Source organism: Vulpes lagopus, chromosome 10 (assembly GCF_018345385.1).
Source record: "Vulpes lagopus strain Blue_001 chromosome 10, ASM1834538v1, whole genome shotgun sequence".
NCBI classification, from domain to species: domain Eukaryota; kingdom Metazoa; phylum Chordata; class Mammalia; order Carnivora; family Canidae; genus Vulpes; species Vulpes lagopus.
This window is the reverse complement of record NC_054833.1, coordinates 60,800,880-60,818,675: the sequence shown is the minus strand read 5'-3', so window position 1 is coordinate 60,818,675 and position 17,796 is coordinate 60,800,880. Positions and strand designations below refer to the sequence as shown.

General features: G+C 49.3%; 1 protein-coding gene across 7 annotated transcripts in view; it reads left to right on the top strand.

Moving 5' to 3' along the window:
• GAS7 (growth arrest specific 7) overlaps positions 1-17,796 on the top strand; it is a 209,806-nt gene that overhangs the window by 118,796 nt on the left and 73,214 nt on the right. For all 7 annotated transcript variants that reach the window (XM_041771061.1, XM_041771067.1, XM_041771065.1 and 4 more), the window contains one exon: positions 2,380-2,500. In XM_041771061.1, coding sequence (XP_041626995.1) covers positions 2,380-2,500 — 121 coding nt within the window. The remainder of the gene's footprint in view (positions 1-2,379; positions 2,501-17,796) is intronic.

Genomic DNA, 17,796 nt, shown 5'->3' with positions numbered 1-17,796 from the left:
AAGCCTGGTCTGGCTGGGCACTTGAACACACCTCCTCCTGCTGGGACCCCCTCTGTCACAGAGCTTTCTGGGTAATGGGCGCTTTCCTGGGTGCCTTCCACAACAGGGCTCCTGTGTAGACGTGTAGAGAAACGCAGCTGGCTGAGTCACTTCCTCATCATGTGGCTGCTTGGGGGCTGAGTCAGGATTGTGGCCCAGGCCTGAGCTGCTTCCACTGTGCATCTGGGTCCCTCTCTCCTCTGTCCCCTATTTCTGGCCATGTCACCCTCTGGCCCTTGCTCTTTTTTTTTTTAAGATTTTATTTATTTACTCATGAGAGACACAGAGAGAGAGAAGCAGAGACACAGGCAGAGGAAGAAGCAGGCTCCCTGAAGGGAGCCCAGTGTGGGACTCAGTCCCAGGACCCCAGGATCATGACCTGAGCCGAAGGCAGATGCTCAACCCCTGAGCCTCCCAGGCACCCCCCTCTGGCCCTTGCATAATATACCCTTTAACAATTTCCCGTCCCATCCCCGCCCCCCCCCGCCCCCCCAGGCTGAGCAGAGAAGCACCAGCATGGTCTTCCAACCTCAGATGCTCTAAGACCCCAGACTCCAGCTGAAGCAGCCTGGCTTCGTACCCTGTGGTTCTAGAATTTTTTCTCTCTTAGGTTAAGCCTCCTAACCTCCCTATTTATTGCTCTGTGACCCCCAGCCCCACTCAGCCAAGGTGCATACCTCCTGCCTGTGGGGTATTTATCCACACGCACACTTCCCTCATTGTGAGACTCTTTCTGGTGTGTGTGTTTCGACCACCTTCCAATCCGGAAGAGGCCAGAGCAGGTGTCTGGAGGCCCAGGTGGACATGCTCAGGTGTGTTTGGAGTCAGTGGACATGCTCTCTTGGTGAGAAGACCTCCTGGCTGCCGTCTGGCGCCCGGTAGTTCAAAGACGGCCTTCCATGCTGAACCAGAGAGGCACTGTGGGTGAACAGCCATTAACCACGGTGGCTCCAGGGAGGCTGTGGCCACTCAGGGTCCCAGGAGCATCTAGGATGGACCCAATCCCTGCTGAGGGCGTGCAGGGCGCCAAGGAGCAGAAGTTCCTGGTTTTGCAGCCTTCAGACAATATGAGAGCAGGACAGGCAGGGGCTGTGCATCTCTCCTGCTTGCTTTTAATTCCTTAGCTGGCTTGCCTAAATAGCCACCATCAGAGACCAGAACTACCTCGGAGGGATGCCGAGGACATTTCAGTGCTGATTAGGTGTTTTGTTTTTTTTTGAAGAAAAGATTTTATTTATTTATTCATGTGAGACAGAGAGAGAGAGAGATAGGCAGAGACACAGGCAGAGGGAGAAGTAGGCTCTCGGTTGGGAGCCCCGATGCGGGGCTCCATCCCAGGGCCCTGGGATCACGCCTTAGGCCAAAGGCAGATGCTCAACCACTGAGCCCCCCGGGCATCCTAGTTGCTGATTAGTTTTAATACCTCCTCACAGAGCCCTGCTTTGCGGAGAAATTCACAGCCCCTCTCCTTGTGTGGTTAAATCCACTTGCTATCTTCGGAAGGCACAGCCACTGTGTGGGCTAATTTGGACCCTCTTTCCTTATTTTTAAATGTTCTTTAGCTCACCACTTATTTTTGTTGTTTGAGGGAAATTTAGATGCAAGGGATAACGTAATCGGGAGAGGAGAAAAGTGGCCCTTAATCCCACTGCCAGAAGTCACCTCTCTTGTAACTCTGAGGGTTACACCTGCTTCCTCCCTGTTAGAGGATCAAGCCGTCCGTGAGGGCACACGGAGGGAGCTGTGGTTTGGCCTGTGGGTCCCAGTTGTGCCCAGATCCCCCGAAGGGGGAATTTGGACACTGGACCAGATAAACCCAGCCTAGTTCTTGGTCCGTTCTCAGCATTGTTATAGGACGCTTTACATCTTGCTCTGCTGAGACGTGCATTAATTCCTTCTGGTAGATTCGAGCAGCAGGCTGTACTTGGTGGTCCTGGAGGTTCAGGCTTTGGATCCCATGGGAAGGGGGGTGCACAGCGTATCAGGGCCCTGCTGCCTGCAGAGCCGTCCGGAGAGAGCTTGTCCAGGGGATCCCTGGGAGAGAGTCCAGCTCTACTAACTGGCTGTCACCTCCCTTTGTCCTTTATGACAAGCTGTCCCTTCTGCACTGGCTCTGAAGCATCAAGAGCTCCTCTCACCTCATGCTTGGGCAAGCCCCCGGATCACACATGTGTGGCCTGTGACCGCCCTCAGGGAGGCCAGTGGGCCACCTCCCACCCCTCTCAGCATCAGCTCTTCCAGGGTGACTTTAGCCGCCTGTGACTTGGTTGGTCAAAAACTGGCTGAAAACCAGTTGTACAAATGCCCAACCTGTGTGACCTCTCTTTTCCTCTTCCACAGAAGCCTGGAATGGTTCCCCCTCCGCCGGGAGAGGAAAGCCAGATCGTCATCCTTCCACCTGGGTGGCAGAGCTACTTGTCTCCCCAGGGCCGGCGTTACTATGTCAACACGACCACCAATGGTGAGTCCCGCTCTGGGGAGCATCGTGCACCTGCTCCCCCTGGATTTCTGTCTCCCTTTTGCATCTCCCAGTGGTTAACACCGTTTCTTCGGAAACCTGCCTAAAGAGGCTGCGGCAGACGATGGGTTTCTCCACGGTGCCAGGTAGTGGGGGCCTGCACCAGATCAAGAAGGCCGCCCTTGGGGGTCGGGGGTCAACCCTGGAAACTCGGGCATCTCTTTTGAGCCCCACCTCATGCTCCGGGGATGCTTTCTGACCTGGGATCTCAGAAGGTTCTCTAGTCAACCGCTGGTTGATGTCATGTTAATCAGGTTCAGCTACTGCATGATTATCTTGGAACATGGCATATCCTGATGAGGCGAGGGATTTCCCTGATTTCACCGCAGCATCCCGTACTCTCACCGGTTGGCATTTCCTGGAATGTTCTCTGGGAAATGCTGGGGCTAGTTATGCATTATGTATTCTAGTAGGTAACATGGGTCCCAAGTGCCTTTCTGAGTGGAGTTAAAACCTCAGCTCCTTGTGCCCAGTGATTGTGGGCTTCCAGAACCTTCCCGAGTGGCTCCAGGACCTCAGCATGTGGGCTCGCTGCAGAGTGGGCTGCAAGAAGGCTGGAGAAAGTTTATAGGAGGAGGAGTGGCAGGTTCTCCAACAAGGTGGTCTTGGGCAGGACAGAGCAAATGCAGCTCAGGGCTCTCTGTCTGTTGACCTCTGTGCCTCTCTGGAGGATGGAAACACAGAAGGTTCGATTTGGGGCGGGGGGGGGGCGGGAGCGGGGAATCACAGATGTGTGTGCCAAGGCAGGATGTGAGATATAATCCATAGCCACATGTTGGCTCAGGCTTCGCCCTTCATTCCTCTTGTGTGCACCCCACCTGCCTTAACGGTCACCTCTTCCTACCCAGTGGGGCCATTAGTATGACTGCTGGTGACAGGCCTGTGCTCAGAGGTGTCCTGGTAACCAGAAAGCCAGCTGCTCTTTAGAGGGAGCAGCAGAGAAGGCAGCTGGCACCTGCTACTCGGGGGCCGGGAACTGGGGTGGGGGGCCTGGTTTGTTCAGGTCCCCTGGCAACCAGCCTTCCGTGGGTGTCAGGGGCATGTCCCAGCTGAAGAGGTAGCTGGAGTTTCTAGGAAAAGGGAAGTAGAACTATTTCTGACCATTCTAATCTTAAACTTCCTCAAAACAAACACGAGCCGCTTTGCACTGTTACTGGACTTTGAAGTTTCAGAGGAAAGTGTGTGTGCACAGCTCCCATCTGTGAAATGCAGAAATTGGACCATATGATCCTGAGATCAGCAAGGCTCTGGGCCCATTCTCATCCTGAATTAGCCACTCTGTTGCAGAGAGGCTGCAGGTGGGTGAGTGGTGGAAGAGGCTTTCTAAAATCCGCAGTTTTGTTCATCTTCTTTTCTTTTAATTAATTTTTTTAAACATTTTATTTATTTATTCATGAGAGACACAGAGAGAGAGGCAGAGACACAGGCAGAGGGAGAAGCAGGCTCCATGCAGGGAGCCCAGTACAGGACTCCATCCCAGGACCCTGGGATCACGACCTGAGCCAAAGGCAGACACTCAACCAGAGCCACCCAGGTGCCCCATCTTCTTCTTTTTTTTTTTTTTTCTTTTTAATTAGAAAGTAGTATATCCTTGGTTAAAAAAAAACAAAAACAAAAACAAAAACAAACAAACTCAATAGTTAAAAAAAAAACCACCAAAATCCCCGCTTCCATTCCCTAAAGCTATTTATCATGCATATCCTCCCAGATATTCATAGTCTCTCGCCTTCTAGGCATAGGCATGATTATTCTTTTTAATAAGTTGGAAAAACAACCTGTGTTCTAGAAATTGCTTGAACAACGTATTGTGTACCTGCTAGCCTAACTCATGTTGTGTCACGGCCATGAAATAGTCTGTTGCAAAATTCAACTCTTCCCTCTTCGTTCAGGGGATATTAAAGCCCCGTTTTATATCAACAGACATTATCTGGCAGCTGTTTTTTCTGAGGTCCAGACTCTAGCAGGTGCCTGGGGGCAGGGTCTGGGGATATAGCGATCCCAAGAGGCTCTAGGTCACAGGCTGGCAAACTTTTTTTCTGCCAAGGGCCAGGTAGTACGCTTTTTTTGTCCTTGAAGCTCCTGTGATCTCTGTCAACTGCTTCTCAGCTGTGTCTTTGTTGTGTGAAAGCAGTCGTAGACATAAGGAAACCCATAAGTACAGCTGTGTTCTAAATAAAACTTTATTTGTGGACACTGGAATGTGAATTTCTTCTTCTTTTTTTTTTTTTTTTTAATTTATTTATGATAGTCACAGAGAGAGAGAGAGAGAAGCAGAGACATAGGCAGAGGGAGAAGCAGGCTCCATGCACCCGGAGCCCGACGTGGGATTCGATCCCGGTCTCCAGGATCGCGCCCTGGGCCAAAGGCAGGCGCCAAACCGCTGCACCACCCAGGGATCCCGAGTGAATTTCTTCTTTAAAAAAAAAAAATATGTGAGAAAGAAAGAGAGTACAAGCAAAAGCAAGGGGAGTGAGCAGAGGGAGAGGGAGAAGCAGACTCTCCGCTAAGCAGGGAGCCCAATGCAGGGCTCAGTCCCAGGGCCCTGAGATCATGACCTGAGCCAAAGGCAGATGCTTAACCGACTGAGCCCCCCAGGTGCCCCAGGAATGTGAACTTCAAATAACTTTCTTCTTCTTTCGATTCTTTTTCAAGCAGGTAGGAGGATCTTAGTTCAGGTGTGGTAAGGCAGGTGGGCCCCCGAGCTCATGACTCCTGCCTGGACCCTCCATTATCCCCGGTAGGACTGGCCCTCCCTACCCTTCCCCACCTTCCCTGATGGGCTCGCTGTCATCCCGGCTCCTTGGTCTTGCCTGACACTTTAATTCACTAACTGTGTGATGCATCCTCATCCTTTGGATTGATTGACTTACTGTTCAACAAACAAACACTTACCGCGCATAATACTAAACAGAAGCTCTTCAAAGAGCTTATCTTCTTAACAATGGAAGCAGATTTTAAAGGAATATGTATTTGATTATTCTCGTGAACAGGGCTGTGAAGGAGAAATCCAGGGTGTTTTAAGAGTGTGCCGCAGGGACGCCTGGGGGGCTCAGTGAGTGAGCATCTGCCTTCGGCTCAGGGAGTGACCCCGGGGTCCTGGGATCAAGTCCCACCTCAGGCTCCCCGCAGGAAACCTGCTTCTCCCTTTGCTTATGTCTCTGCTTCTCTGTGTTTCTCGTGAATAAATAAATAAAATCTTAAAAAAAAAAATCTGTTCCGAGAGACCCTGAGAGATCAAGAGGAGGCTTCCTGGAGGAGGAGACGCCCTGCCCCTAAGATGGAAATGCCTTTCTGAAGGCAAAGCCATAGTCAAGCTGGGAGGGACCCTGCAGGCCCCAAACAGCATATTTAAGGACTTTATTCCTTCGCCTAAGGGAATGGGAAGCCCAGCTGTCTTTCTGACTTTCCTCTGGCCGCTTCCTTAGACCAGGTTTGTCTGGCTGCCGGGCTGCTTCTTATATTTTTGGCTCTTACCCCCTTTCTGCAGGGAAATAACCCATCAGAGCAGCTGCTTGCTCTCCTCATCTATGTGACCCCCCGACCTCTGGGGGCACATGAGTCTGCATCTCCTCCTGGCCAAGCCAGCCACATCCACCTTCCTGTTCCAGCCCTGGGGCCTCTCCTGCTCTGCGACTCTGGGCTGAGGCCTTGCACCCTGCTCCAGCCACTGCCCACCATTCCTCCCATCATCTTGTCCCATTCTCCCCTTCTTCCAGATACTTCTCGTGTCCCCAGCCCCTTTGCAGAATATGACTTGAGCACCGTGAATGTGCTGTCCCCGTGTCTACACCACCTACACATGTAATGAACTTAAAGCCCAGTTCACATCTGTAGTTCCTTGCTCTGGCTCACCTGCTTATTTTCAAATCCATTTAGGATTTTATGGACGGGGACTGTCTCGGGGGCTGGCCACCGAGCCGGGCTATAGAGATGCAGAGTCAAACACTGGGCGGCCTCTGCCTTGGCACACTGCAGCCCTGGTTGGAGTCAGAGGAACCCGGGCGCTAAGAAGCGTTGCAGGTGTTAGTGTGGATATCTGGGGGCCTCAACACAGGGATGCCATGCGCTGACGTGTGCGGCATGAGCAGGGAGCAAAATGGTGAGGAGGAGTGATGACCCCACGAGGTCCTTTGAGCTGAGACTGTGCCCTCTGGCAATAGGAAGAACCAGAGCAGCCGTGTGGCATGATCAGGATACTCTGGCAAGATCGCTTTTGCAATGGAGTGAAAGATTTAGGGATGGTCAGCACAGGCCAGGCAGACTAAATGAGAGGAGAAGTAATAAGGTCAGCTCTGCATCTCCTGCCATGGCTGGGGAGGAAGACGTGTAATCCATCAGACAGGATGTGGCAGGTCAGAGAGATGAGTGCTCGGGTCCCTCTGACATGCACTGAGAGCCAGGGACACAAGGGAGAAAGAGTTTGGAAGAAAGAGAACGAATCCAGGTTGCACGCAGGGTTCCTTGGGAGATATTTGGGGAGAGGTGGTTAGCCTGTGTTCGCGGACAAATGGGTCTGTGACTCGGGGTGAGGGGTGCAGCTGGGTTGGGGACTCTGAGAATCTGGGGAGCCCTGTGGGTGCCTGGCTTGGCACACACAGCAGAATGGATTGCACTTGACCATTGTGCAGTGGCCAACAGGTACAACCACAGATAGCATCCCACAATTTTCATTTCATCCACAGGGACAACAAAGCCCCATGCAGGTCACCCAGGGCGAACTTGTAGGAGAGAGCCCTGCAGGAAAACCCTAAAAGGAGGGGCGGAGGGACTTTGAAATAATTGTCTGAGATAAGACGAATGCAAGAGAAATAAGGCAATACCATGATAGGCAGAGGAGGGAAGATTAGGAAGGGACCTCCAGAGATAGACTGAAATACCGAGCAGATTTATTGTGGATATTTTAAATTATTGGGGGAAGCACAGATTCTTTAATAAATAGGGATGGGCCTGATGGCTAACACGAAGTTTCAGTAGCTAAATTCATGCAATAGGACTTTTGTTTTCAAATAAACTCAGCAAGGCCATCAAAGGAGGCTTTAAGAGACTTTGGGAAATCCCCAGCTCCTCTTATCTCCCCATGATTATCTCTCTCTAGGGCATCTTGTCATGCAAGGTAGGCCTGAGCTTGGGGCTGCAGGAACCCTGAGGGTTCTGGTGTCAGGACATGGCTTGTTGCTCTGCTGTCTCGAAAAGTGCTCCATTTCAAAAAAGTTGACTCTTGCCAAAAATGGGGTTGTGTTTAGTTTCTGGATCTTGAGCTATTACTAATAGCCTATCCTTTTTGGGGGGACCTTAGGTAGTGTTAAGGGGAACCTCTTAATTCTAAAGATCCCAAAATTGGGTCCTTTTTTTTAAAAAAAAAAAGATTTTATTTATTTGAGACAGAGAACACAAGCAGGGGGAGTGGCAGAGGAAGAGGGAGAAGCAGGCTCCCCGCTGAGCAGGGAGCCCGATGTGAGGCTCGATCCCAGGATCCAGGATCATGACCTGAGCTGAAGGCAGATACTTAACCTACTGAGCCACCCAGACACCCCTAAGTTCGGAGGGCCTCTTATTTGCACAACAGGTCATTGGGTTTCAAGGAGCATACTGTTTTATTCCATTAATAACTGGAAGGCCAGATACTGTGATCACTTAGCCGTGATACTGTCATAGGTGTGCAGGTCTTCTTTTTTCGAGACATGCCGACTCCTTAGATGCTGTTCAGGATGTATTTTACCGTTTGGACATTGAAGGGGTATTTCAATTAAGTAACAAAGGCCAAGATTAGTTCTGAGGAATGTATGAGTCAGTATTTTATCTCTTATGTCTTAATCTTTGCACACTTTTGATCCGATAGCCTCCTTTACTTATGCTTTTCATTTCTAAAGGGAGAAGATCACTTGCGGGGGATATCTTATGCTGTGTTTCTCTAGAAAGCAGAGCCTGAGACAAGGATTACACATGGACACTTTAATTTAGGCTGTCTGAGCCCAGAGAAGTGAGAGTGAGTGAGAGAGGGAAGGTGTCATGTGATGCTGGCTAGTGTTGACAGTGAACTACAGAGGGGTCCAACAGGTCTGTTCAGGTCCCATCTAGCAGGTATGTTCACTTCTCTGGCAGGGTTGCAGAGAAGAGTCTTGCCTTTGAGCAGTCCATGGGAGAACAGAGGGGTTTGATCTACTACTTAACCTCCCTCTCATCACCTATTTCCCATTGGCCAAGCTTCTCCCCCTTGGAGAGCTACTCCCCCCACAACTTTGGGTCGTATCATCGGTCCCCCAGAAAGCCTAACTCCAGCCCCACAGAACGATGCTTCATCCGAGCCGTAGGTGGATGGGCAGTGGAGCATGATTGAGGTATCAGTCAAAATAGAAGGAGGCAGTTGATGGAAATGTGAGGAGCCCAACATCTGTGTCCCAGGGCAGAGACTCCTATAGAGCCCAGTGACTTTGACGCCCCGTCACCCTAGGAAGAACCTTCCAAGTCATCCCATGCAGGGGTTGGCAAACTAGGACCATTGGGCCAAATTCAGCTTGCAGCCTATTTTTGTAAATAAAGTTGTACTGAACACAGCCATGCTCTTCTGTTTGCCTGTTGTCTGAGGCTGCTTTTGCATGATGGTGGAGGAGTTGAGTAGAGACACGATGTGGTCACAAAGCCAGAAAGATTTACCATCTGGCCCTTGAAAGAAAAAGTTTGATGATCTCCTGCCTAACAAATTGAACCCCATTCATTTTACACACAAGCCGCCCATGTGGGACAGGAAGTTGATCAAAGTTACATGGCCATTCATAGGCCAAGCTGTGCCTGGATCCCATCTTTCCATGCTTACTTTCCCCCCATTGCCTCTGTATTCAAGAGGATGGACGTAGAGAGTGGTGACTTAATTTGCAATAAGGATAACCAAATTCACGAATGAGCAGGACAAAACAATCTGAAATGACATTTTTAAGAGAAACGCCAGTATCCTCTTGGAGCTTCAACTAAAACCCAGGGGAACTGGGAGTTGTTTCCAAGTTCTGATGACACATCCATACGTAGAAATGTTTTATCATGTTTGTGAGTGAAGCTTGGAGAAATATGCTAGGGTTTGAGCTCTTGGATTTGTTTGCCAAATAGCCAGTACTTCTCTTGATTTCTTGTTTTAATTTTTCTTTAAATGAGTCTGTTCCTCCTTAAACTTTATTACACCAGGAGCTAATGTGAGTTTCTGGACAAGTTTTCCAGTAGAACACTTGGAAAAACGTCTTTTGAGTTTTTCTTTGTTGCAAATAATTGGATACTTCTCTATCTTCCCAGATAGAACAGCCCTAATAATTCCCTGTTGATAAAGGTTTCCCTGAGAAACTTTTACATTCAAAAACATCTATCTGTTTTCTTTGGTCCATCTGTGTTAAGCAAATAGGAGACGAAAAAGTTGCTTTTGTTTGGCACATTCAGTTGATTGAGATAGCTCTGTGTGTGTGTTTATATGTGTTTCTTATTTTGGCTTAATTATTTTTTTATTTAATGGACTCTAGTGCAAAGCTGTTAGATCCTCAAGCTTACAATTAATCTGCCTCTGTGTGGTTTTGTTGTTGTTTTTTGTTTGTTTATTTTGTTTTGTTTTGCAGAGAATCCATTTTAATTTGTAGCGTTAAGGTAACACGTGCACAACACTTACCTCATATCTCAACTGTTTTCAAGACTGGTAATCTCTTGGAATTTTGGCAAATGCCCAGTGGGTTAGAGAGTCATGCACACTGCCAGTGTGTGGAAGACTCATAAAAATGAAAAGACAAAGGAGACAAAGGATTTTATTGTTTGCTGTATTCTAGGAAGTTGAGTTACTCTGAAAAAGGCTTGCCTGTGGGTCAGCACTGTAAGAACTGTCCTTGTTGGCTGTTTGGTGGGGTCACTGGTTAGCAGCTAATTGATCAGATGTGAAAATGAAAGAAAAAGGAATGTGTGGGGTATGGCCCAGCAAGTCCATTCCTAGATACATACCCAAGAGAATTTAAAACACGTGTGCCTGTGAGAACATACACACGAATGTTCATAGTGGCCAGAAACAACCCAAATGCCCATTGCATGATGAGCAGATAAACAAAATGCGCTGTATCCCGAAAGTGGGAGATTATTCAGGCATAAATAGGAATGAAGTACGAGAGGCCACAACATGGATGAACCTTGAAAACATCATGCTGATAAGTGCAAGAAGCCAGACCCCAAAAAACCATTAACTGGATGGTTCCACTTACATGACATACCCCAAATAAGCACAACCAGAGGCACCGAAAGTAGATTCGTGGTTTCCAGGAACGAGGAGAGGGGAGACTGGGAGTGACCCTTCATGGGGACAGGGTTTCATTTTGAGATGATGAAAGTGTTCTAAAATTAGGTAGTTTGTAGTATTTGCGCAATTCTGTGAATATATTAAAAACCACTTATTGTGTGCTTTTTAGAGAGAATTTTATGGTATGTAAATTACATCCTAGTAAAAACAGGCACATGATGCCTTGGTTGGGGACTCCTTTTGCCTGAATCCCAAATTTTGGTGGGCACTAGAAGCACTTAAGGAGGTTGTTAAAAATGTCACAAATGTGCTGAATCAGAATTTTTATTTAGAAAGAGTAAGAAGGTCTGCTTTATTTTTTAAAATATTTTTTAAAAAGATGTTATTTGAGGGGATCCCTGGGTGGCGCAGCGGTTTGGCGCCTTCCTTTGGCCCAGGGCGCAGTTCTGGAGACCCGGGATCGAATCCCACGTCGGGCTCCCGGTGCATGGAGCCTGTTTCTCCTCCCTCTGCCTGTGTCTCTGCCTCTCTCTCTCTCTCTGTGACTATCATAAATAAAATAAAATAAAATTCTTTAAAAAAAAAAAAGATGTTATTTGAGAGAGAGGGAGAGAGAGAAAAGAGAAAGAGAGAGAATCTGAGCAGACTCCTCACTTGAGCACAGAGCCCAACTTGGGGCTTGATCCCATAACCGCAAGATCATGCCTTGAGCCAAAACCAAGAGTCATATGCTCAACCGACTGAGGCCCCCATGAGCCCCCCCAGTCTGCTTTATACTTTTAAGTGTTTTCTAATAGTTATCACTATTTTTGACTTGCAAGGAAACAATAAGGTTGATGAAGGCTTGGTCAGCAGATCAAATAAAATAAGGTTGAAGAGCACATTTAAATCCAGTTTCCTTTTACAGAGATATAGTGAAAAAATAGTTTTTTTCAAGCAAGTAAACACATATTATGGCCTCAAGGGTAAAGGTGGTATCACCGTAAAGTCTCATAGTTAAGGTTAGGAGCTCAAGGAGAAACTCTTTACAGACAAATCTGTCCATTTTACAGTGACAGGATAGAGATTGAGTATAAAACTGTGGAGAAGGACCCTTCATCCAGGCTAACATTTATATCCTTCAGTATTGTCAAGGTAACTGGTTTGTGGATATTTTCTTGTCTTTATTCTGATCCTTCTAACAGGATGTCATGGCAGATCTTTTAATTTCAAAGCTTTTGAGTCAAACGCTCAATTTTTTTCTTAAAATCTCAGCATTTTTGCCTTTTTATTTTTTTAAGATTTTATTTATTTATTTGCCAGGGAGAGAGAGAAAGAGAGAGCGTGAGCACACAAACAGAGGGGAGGGGCAGCCTACCCACTGAGCAGGGAGCCCGATGTGGGGCTCGATCCTGGGACCTTGGGATCATGACCTGAGCCAAAGGCAGATGCTTAACCGACTGAGCCCCCCCAGGTGCCCCAGCATTTTTGCCATTTGAAAACACCTATGGGCTCTCGTTTCCACTTTGCTCCCAGATATGGCTCAATCAGAGCATTTGGGACTTACGTTTTTCATTTTTCCGTTATAGCACTTGGACGTCTAGACCGAATGAACACCACCTTTGTGTTCGGGGAACTTAGAGTCTAGTGAAACAGTTCAGGCCTTTTATGCAGCAGGAAGTCGTAAGGCTTCTACTTTCATATTGCTCTTCTCTGGATGTTTTTAGATTGGGGATTCCAAGGTTGCCTTGGCTTTGGTTAGGAAGTGGGTGCCAGTGTAGAGTTACTGTCCCTGCCCCCACGCCCCATGACCTAGCAAGCTTTGGTGGCTAATCCATCCATATCAAGTTAACCCAGGTGTATCAGGTGGTGGGACCTCGGCCAGTCAATAGCTTGACTAATATTCTTTAATTAGGGGCTGAAAAAGGTACAAGATGGCTGTGAGTTGTGTACCCATAAGGAATGATGTTTGCTTGGCTTGAACTCTTTAAAATAGAGTACTGAAGGGCACGTGGGTGGCTCAGTGGTTGAGCATCTGCCTTCAGCTCTGATCATGATTCTGGGGTCTTGGGATCAAGTCCTGCATCAGGTGCCCCAGGGGGAGCCTGCTTCTCCCTCTACCTGTGTCTCTGCCTCTCTCTGTGTGTCTCTCAGAGATAAATAAAATCTTTTTAAAAAAAATAATAAAATAGAGTTCTGATCCGACTGAATTTCTAGGGCAGCGGCATTATAGTGCTGCTGTATGTGGTGGTAAGAGACACATGGGCAGGGCAGGGTCAGGACCTCCAGAACCTGCTGGGCTATCTTGAAGCGATGCAGGTATAGTGAAGGTCCCATGCTGGATTGTCTTGAGACCAGAGGCCTTCCAGAGAAGCACTTTATTCCACGTACACAGTGCTTTAAAATGTTCAGTGACTTGCCAACATTGAAAACTGGGAAGTTTTTTCATGAACATCCTGTTACTTGTCTTCTCTCAAAGCATCATGAGCCATGGCCATGTTGAACCCACCTTCCTGCCTGAATAGGGTGGAGCTGAGAAGGTGGCCACTGCCCCAGGTTTTTCTTACACTCAGCTTCGTGTGCGCATCTCACGCATCCAGTTCCTGTGGGTGTTGCATTTGACCTACGTTCAGACAGAGCCTCATGGTTTTGCACCAAGTACTGGGGAAGAGAGGTGGCATGAGATACCAAGTTGGGAGGATATTTTATAAATGCTCTTGGGAATCAGAGATTAAGAAAGGGAACCAGGTACGAGAATCAAGGATCCAGGGAGGAACGCCTGGCTGGTGTACCGTCATGAAGCACCTGTTTGAGTGAGGACCTACCAGCTCATCTCACGCTCTGCCTTGTTCCTGGAGGTTTTCTGTGTACCTGACTATCGGCGCAGGAAGCATGGCCTTTCTGTGGGTTGCTGTGAGGCCTGTGTGGGTGTCAAGGGGCCGTGGGAGCCTGCGGCTTCAAACAGGAAGTTGGGTCCACCAGGATGGGCAGTGGCAACCGGGTGGCTGTTGAAAGGGTTGGGGCTCATGGAGTCCACCCATAGGACCCCTAGCAAAGATCAGTATCCGCAGGATGCATCGTGATCAGCAAGGGGGCAGTGCTGGCATGAATTGATTATCAAGCAACAAGTGTTTGTTAAATGCCTTGTCTCTGCTCAGCTCTAATTATCCACTTGGATGGCTTCTCGCAGGGGTGGTGTGGGCGCTCACAATGCAATGGCTGCCTTTGCAAAGGCGAGATGCTCCCTGAAGTAGGGAGGAGCCTGTTCAAGGGGACTGTCCTTGTGAGTTGGAGTCACTTTCCTTTTCTGCTGGCATAGACCTCTAAGAATCTGCGAAACCCGGAGTCGCAACCCCAAATGCCCATTACCCACCAGTGTTGGGGAACACACCTCCGGATGGGAAGCTGGCATGGTTTCCCGATGATCAGATCTTTATTATCGGAGGAAGATCTTGGGAGTGGGGTAACAGCTTTTCTTGTTATTTCAGTCCCAGTCGGATTCCAGAGTAGGCCGTGCTCAATCCAAGAGGTGTGGGAGAACAGGGGGAGAAGTTAGTCATGCAAGACACATGTGTTTACTGCATGCCGCTCCCTGGGAGCAGCGTGCTGGGCTGTGCACAGGGCACCGCGACCCCACGCTGGAAGCATCTCAGCCTTGGACAGACCATCCGCTGGGCTTCTCACCAGGCAGCCCCTGCTGGTGAATGAATCTCCTGCCGTCTTGACAGCTGTAGTTAATGCCTGTCTGCACCTCCAAAGAGGCCATCAGCCCCAGAAGAACTCGCTCCTACAGTGGGCGAGCGTGGAAACATCTTGTGGTCTGGAACCAGGATGCGCTCTGGGAACAACGTGCTGGAGGAGGTCCTGCCCCTCACCCCCACCCCGCACCCAGGCGGTAACCCTTTAGTGGCCATCTTGGGGACCTAGTGTAGGGGTTTCCAGGGACTGGGGGCAGTTGGCGTTGAGGAGGTCAGAGCAAAAGCAGGTTTTTTTAGACCTAGAGACACGCACACAAGGGAAGATGATGTGAAGATCCAAGGAGGATACCCAGCTCTGAGCCAAGGAAGGGCCGAGGTGACAGTCTGTACGACAGACTCTCCGTCGTGACCCTCAGAAGGCCCCCACCCCCGCCAACACCTGGATCTCACACTTCTGGCCACCAGAACTGGGACACAACACACTTCTGTTGTGTAAGTGGCCTTGGTGGTGGTGGTGTTTTGTTGGGGCAGCCCCAGAACACCAGCATGCTTCCCAGGCCCCCGCATAAAGGGCCACCAGGGGTCTCTTTGGGCACTGTCAAGTCGCAGGAGAGGTGTCGTGTCCTCCCCTGGAGGCTGTGGAGAGGATACACCCTGTCACCTCCTTTGTCCACACCTGGCCTGAGGTTACAGTAGCATCAGCACCAGAAAGGTGGCCTGCTTTCCTGTTGCACTGCCAGCCTGTTGGTGAATGCAGGGCGTGGGCCCAGGCTTAAAATAGCTGCCTGGGCCCCAGACTTCTGGTAGTTCCAAGAGAAGGAAGTGCAGAAAAGCCTTTTATGTAAGCTATAGGAGAGAGACCCAGAAAGCGATTGATTCCCAGATGCTTTAGATTCTTCTCGTACATGTCCTTGTGTGTGGACCCAAGAGGACTGGGCTGGCAGGCACGTCCACAGCTCTCTGCCCCTTCTTGGCCCGGGCAGTTCCCCATCTTGATTCCCCGTCTCTGTAAAAGCAGGGGTGAGGCTGGTGTCTTTCAAGCTCTGTATTTCCCCTGGGGGACAGACTCCAGTGGCCACGCAGGTGGCCCAGCTCCCTGCCACCACCTCCCGTGGTCGCTGATTCCTGCTGGGTGGGATGCCCTGTGGCCCCAGGGGCACAGCTTTGGCTGCAGGGACGAGGGCTCGGAGGTGTTGGTCGGTAGTGGATGGTTCCCAGTCATAGATCTGGGAGGACTTCTGTTCCCCCTTTTGACCTTTCTGCGAATTTTCCAGCACTGCACCCCCCCACCCCCCGGGACCTGCATTACTTTTATAAGTAGGATAAAAATAATTGCTCTACTCATTTCCCAGATCCCAGCCCGCCCTCCTGGGTTCCTCTGCCTCTGCTTTCTCAGATGCCTGTCCTCCCTGGTCCTCTCCCTCTTCCTGCTGGAGTCCTCTGGTGGGATCTTTGGGCGCTGCTAAACTTTGGGGTTGCCTCCAGAGCTGGGGTGAACAGACTGGAGCCTGAGAGCACCCTGGTCTCATTTATGTGGGGTGAGGAGCACCCAGGGGTGCCCAACTATGTGCTCTCCACTGTGAAAGAAGAGGATGCCGGGCTGGGAGTCAAGGATGGACTCCTCCCTCCTTCTCTCTCCTCCCTCCTCCCCAGCCATCATCCCTGTCCCTAGATAAAGACTTCAGTGGCTTTGTGCTGCTGTATAGAAACAGGTTACTTGTTGATGGGGGACAGAGGGCCTCTACAGGAGCAGGTGCACAGCACACAGCAGGGATAGAGCCTTGGGAAGCAGAACAGAACGGGCCAGGGAGCACCCAGTGCTTTGGGTCCCCATCCAGCTGGCTTACCTCTTCCCTAGAGAGACTGCATCCCCATGAATTCCCGTGACCAGGTGTGCAAATACAAAGCCTTCTTGGCTGGTGGACTTTAGAGATGGAGAGGAGGCCTGCATGGTGGTGGTCCTGCTGGATTTCTTCTCTGCTCTCAAAGCATGGGCCCTGTGAGGGGTGCGGGGGGGGGGCACTTTTCTTTTTCTGGATCTCTCGGGGTCACGTTGACTGTTGGCTGCAGTTTTTAACAGCGCCACCTGTTTGGGGGAAGTACTTCAAATCGTGGGTGTGTTTAAGTCAGGAGTGATTTGTGGGTTGTTTTGATGGGTGTCCCTTTGGGAAAAAATCTTGCTTATTTTATTTTCATTTCTATTTTTATTTCTATTTTTATTTCTATTTTTATTTCTATTTTTATTTCTATTTCTATTTCTATTTCTATTTCTATTTCTATTCTATTTTTATTTTTATTTTTATTTTATTTTATTTTTGAATGTCCTTCCCTCCTTCCTTGGCACCCCCCAGGCCTGTGCTTCTCCAAGTGGAGTTCCTTGGACCAGAGGCATCAGCGCCACCTGGGGACTTGTTAGAAATGCAGTTTCTCGCCCCCACCCCCACTCCCAAGACCTTTGAAATCAGGGGCTCTGGGAGTGAGTGGGGTCCTGTGGTCTGTGGTTTCACCAGCCTGCCAGGTGATGGAGAAGGACTACTGTACTTTGAGCCTACCTTGAAGGCTGCCCCTGTTGGTGGCATTCCAGAATTTTCCTTAGTGGACGAGGCTGGCAGGCCTTTTAGCAGAGAGGTTTTTTCCAACCTGCTCATTTTGTTTCTCAAAGAATCTTATTTCATATCACCTTGAAAATGCTACCAATTTCTTCCTCACTTTGTATATTCCTCTCTGTCCTGATGCACCCCCCCCCTTTTTAAAGATTTTATTTATTTACACATGAGAGACACAGAGAGAGAGGCAGAGACACAGGCAGAGGGAGAAGCAGGCTCCCTGCAGGGAGCCCAATGCAAGACTCGATCCCAGGACCCCAGGGTCACACCCTGAGCAGAAGGCAGATGATCAACCACTGAGCCCCCCAGGTGCACCCTCAATGCCCTTTCTTGAAGAGCTTATTTTGTCTAAAATTTCTGTCCATGTTTTGGAGTATTGGTTCCTCCCCGCTTTGTGATTCGGGGGCTAGATGGTCTTCTTGGGAATCCAGCAGGCTTGGAGAGTGCCTTGGTGGCCACACCTCTCAGAGGGAGGACGGCTTATTTCTATTCCCCAAAATAGCCATGGCTCTTTCCGAAGGTTTCCTCTGCCTTGTGAAAAGCAACACTCTCTCCACGATTTCGAGCATTATTTATAAATGTAAAGTCACACCTTTTACTGGAAAGGCTTCTAAATCTGGATTAGCCATGCAGCGTGGTTGAAGTTCACAAATGCCAATTTTCTCAGAAAACAGATCCTAAGGGTGGCATGTGAGTGAA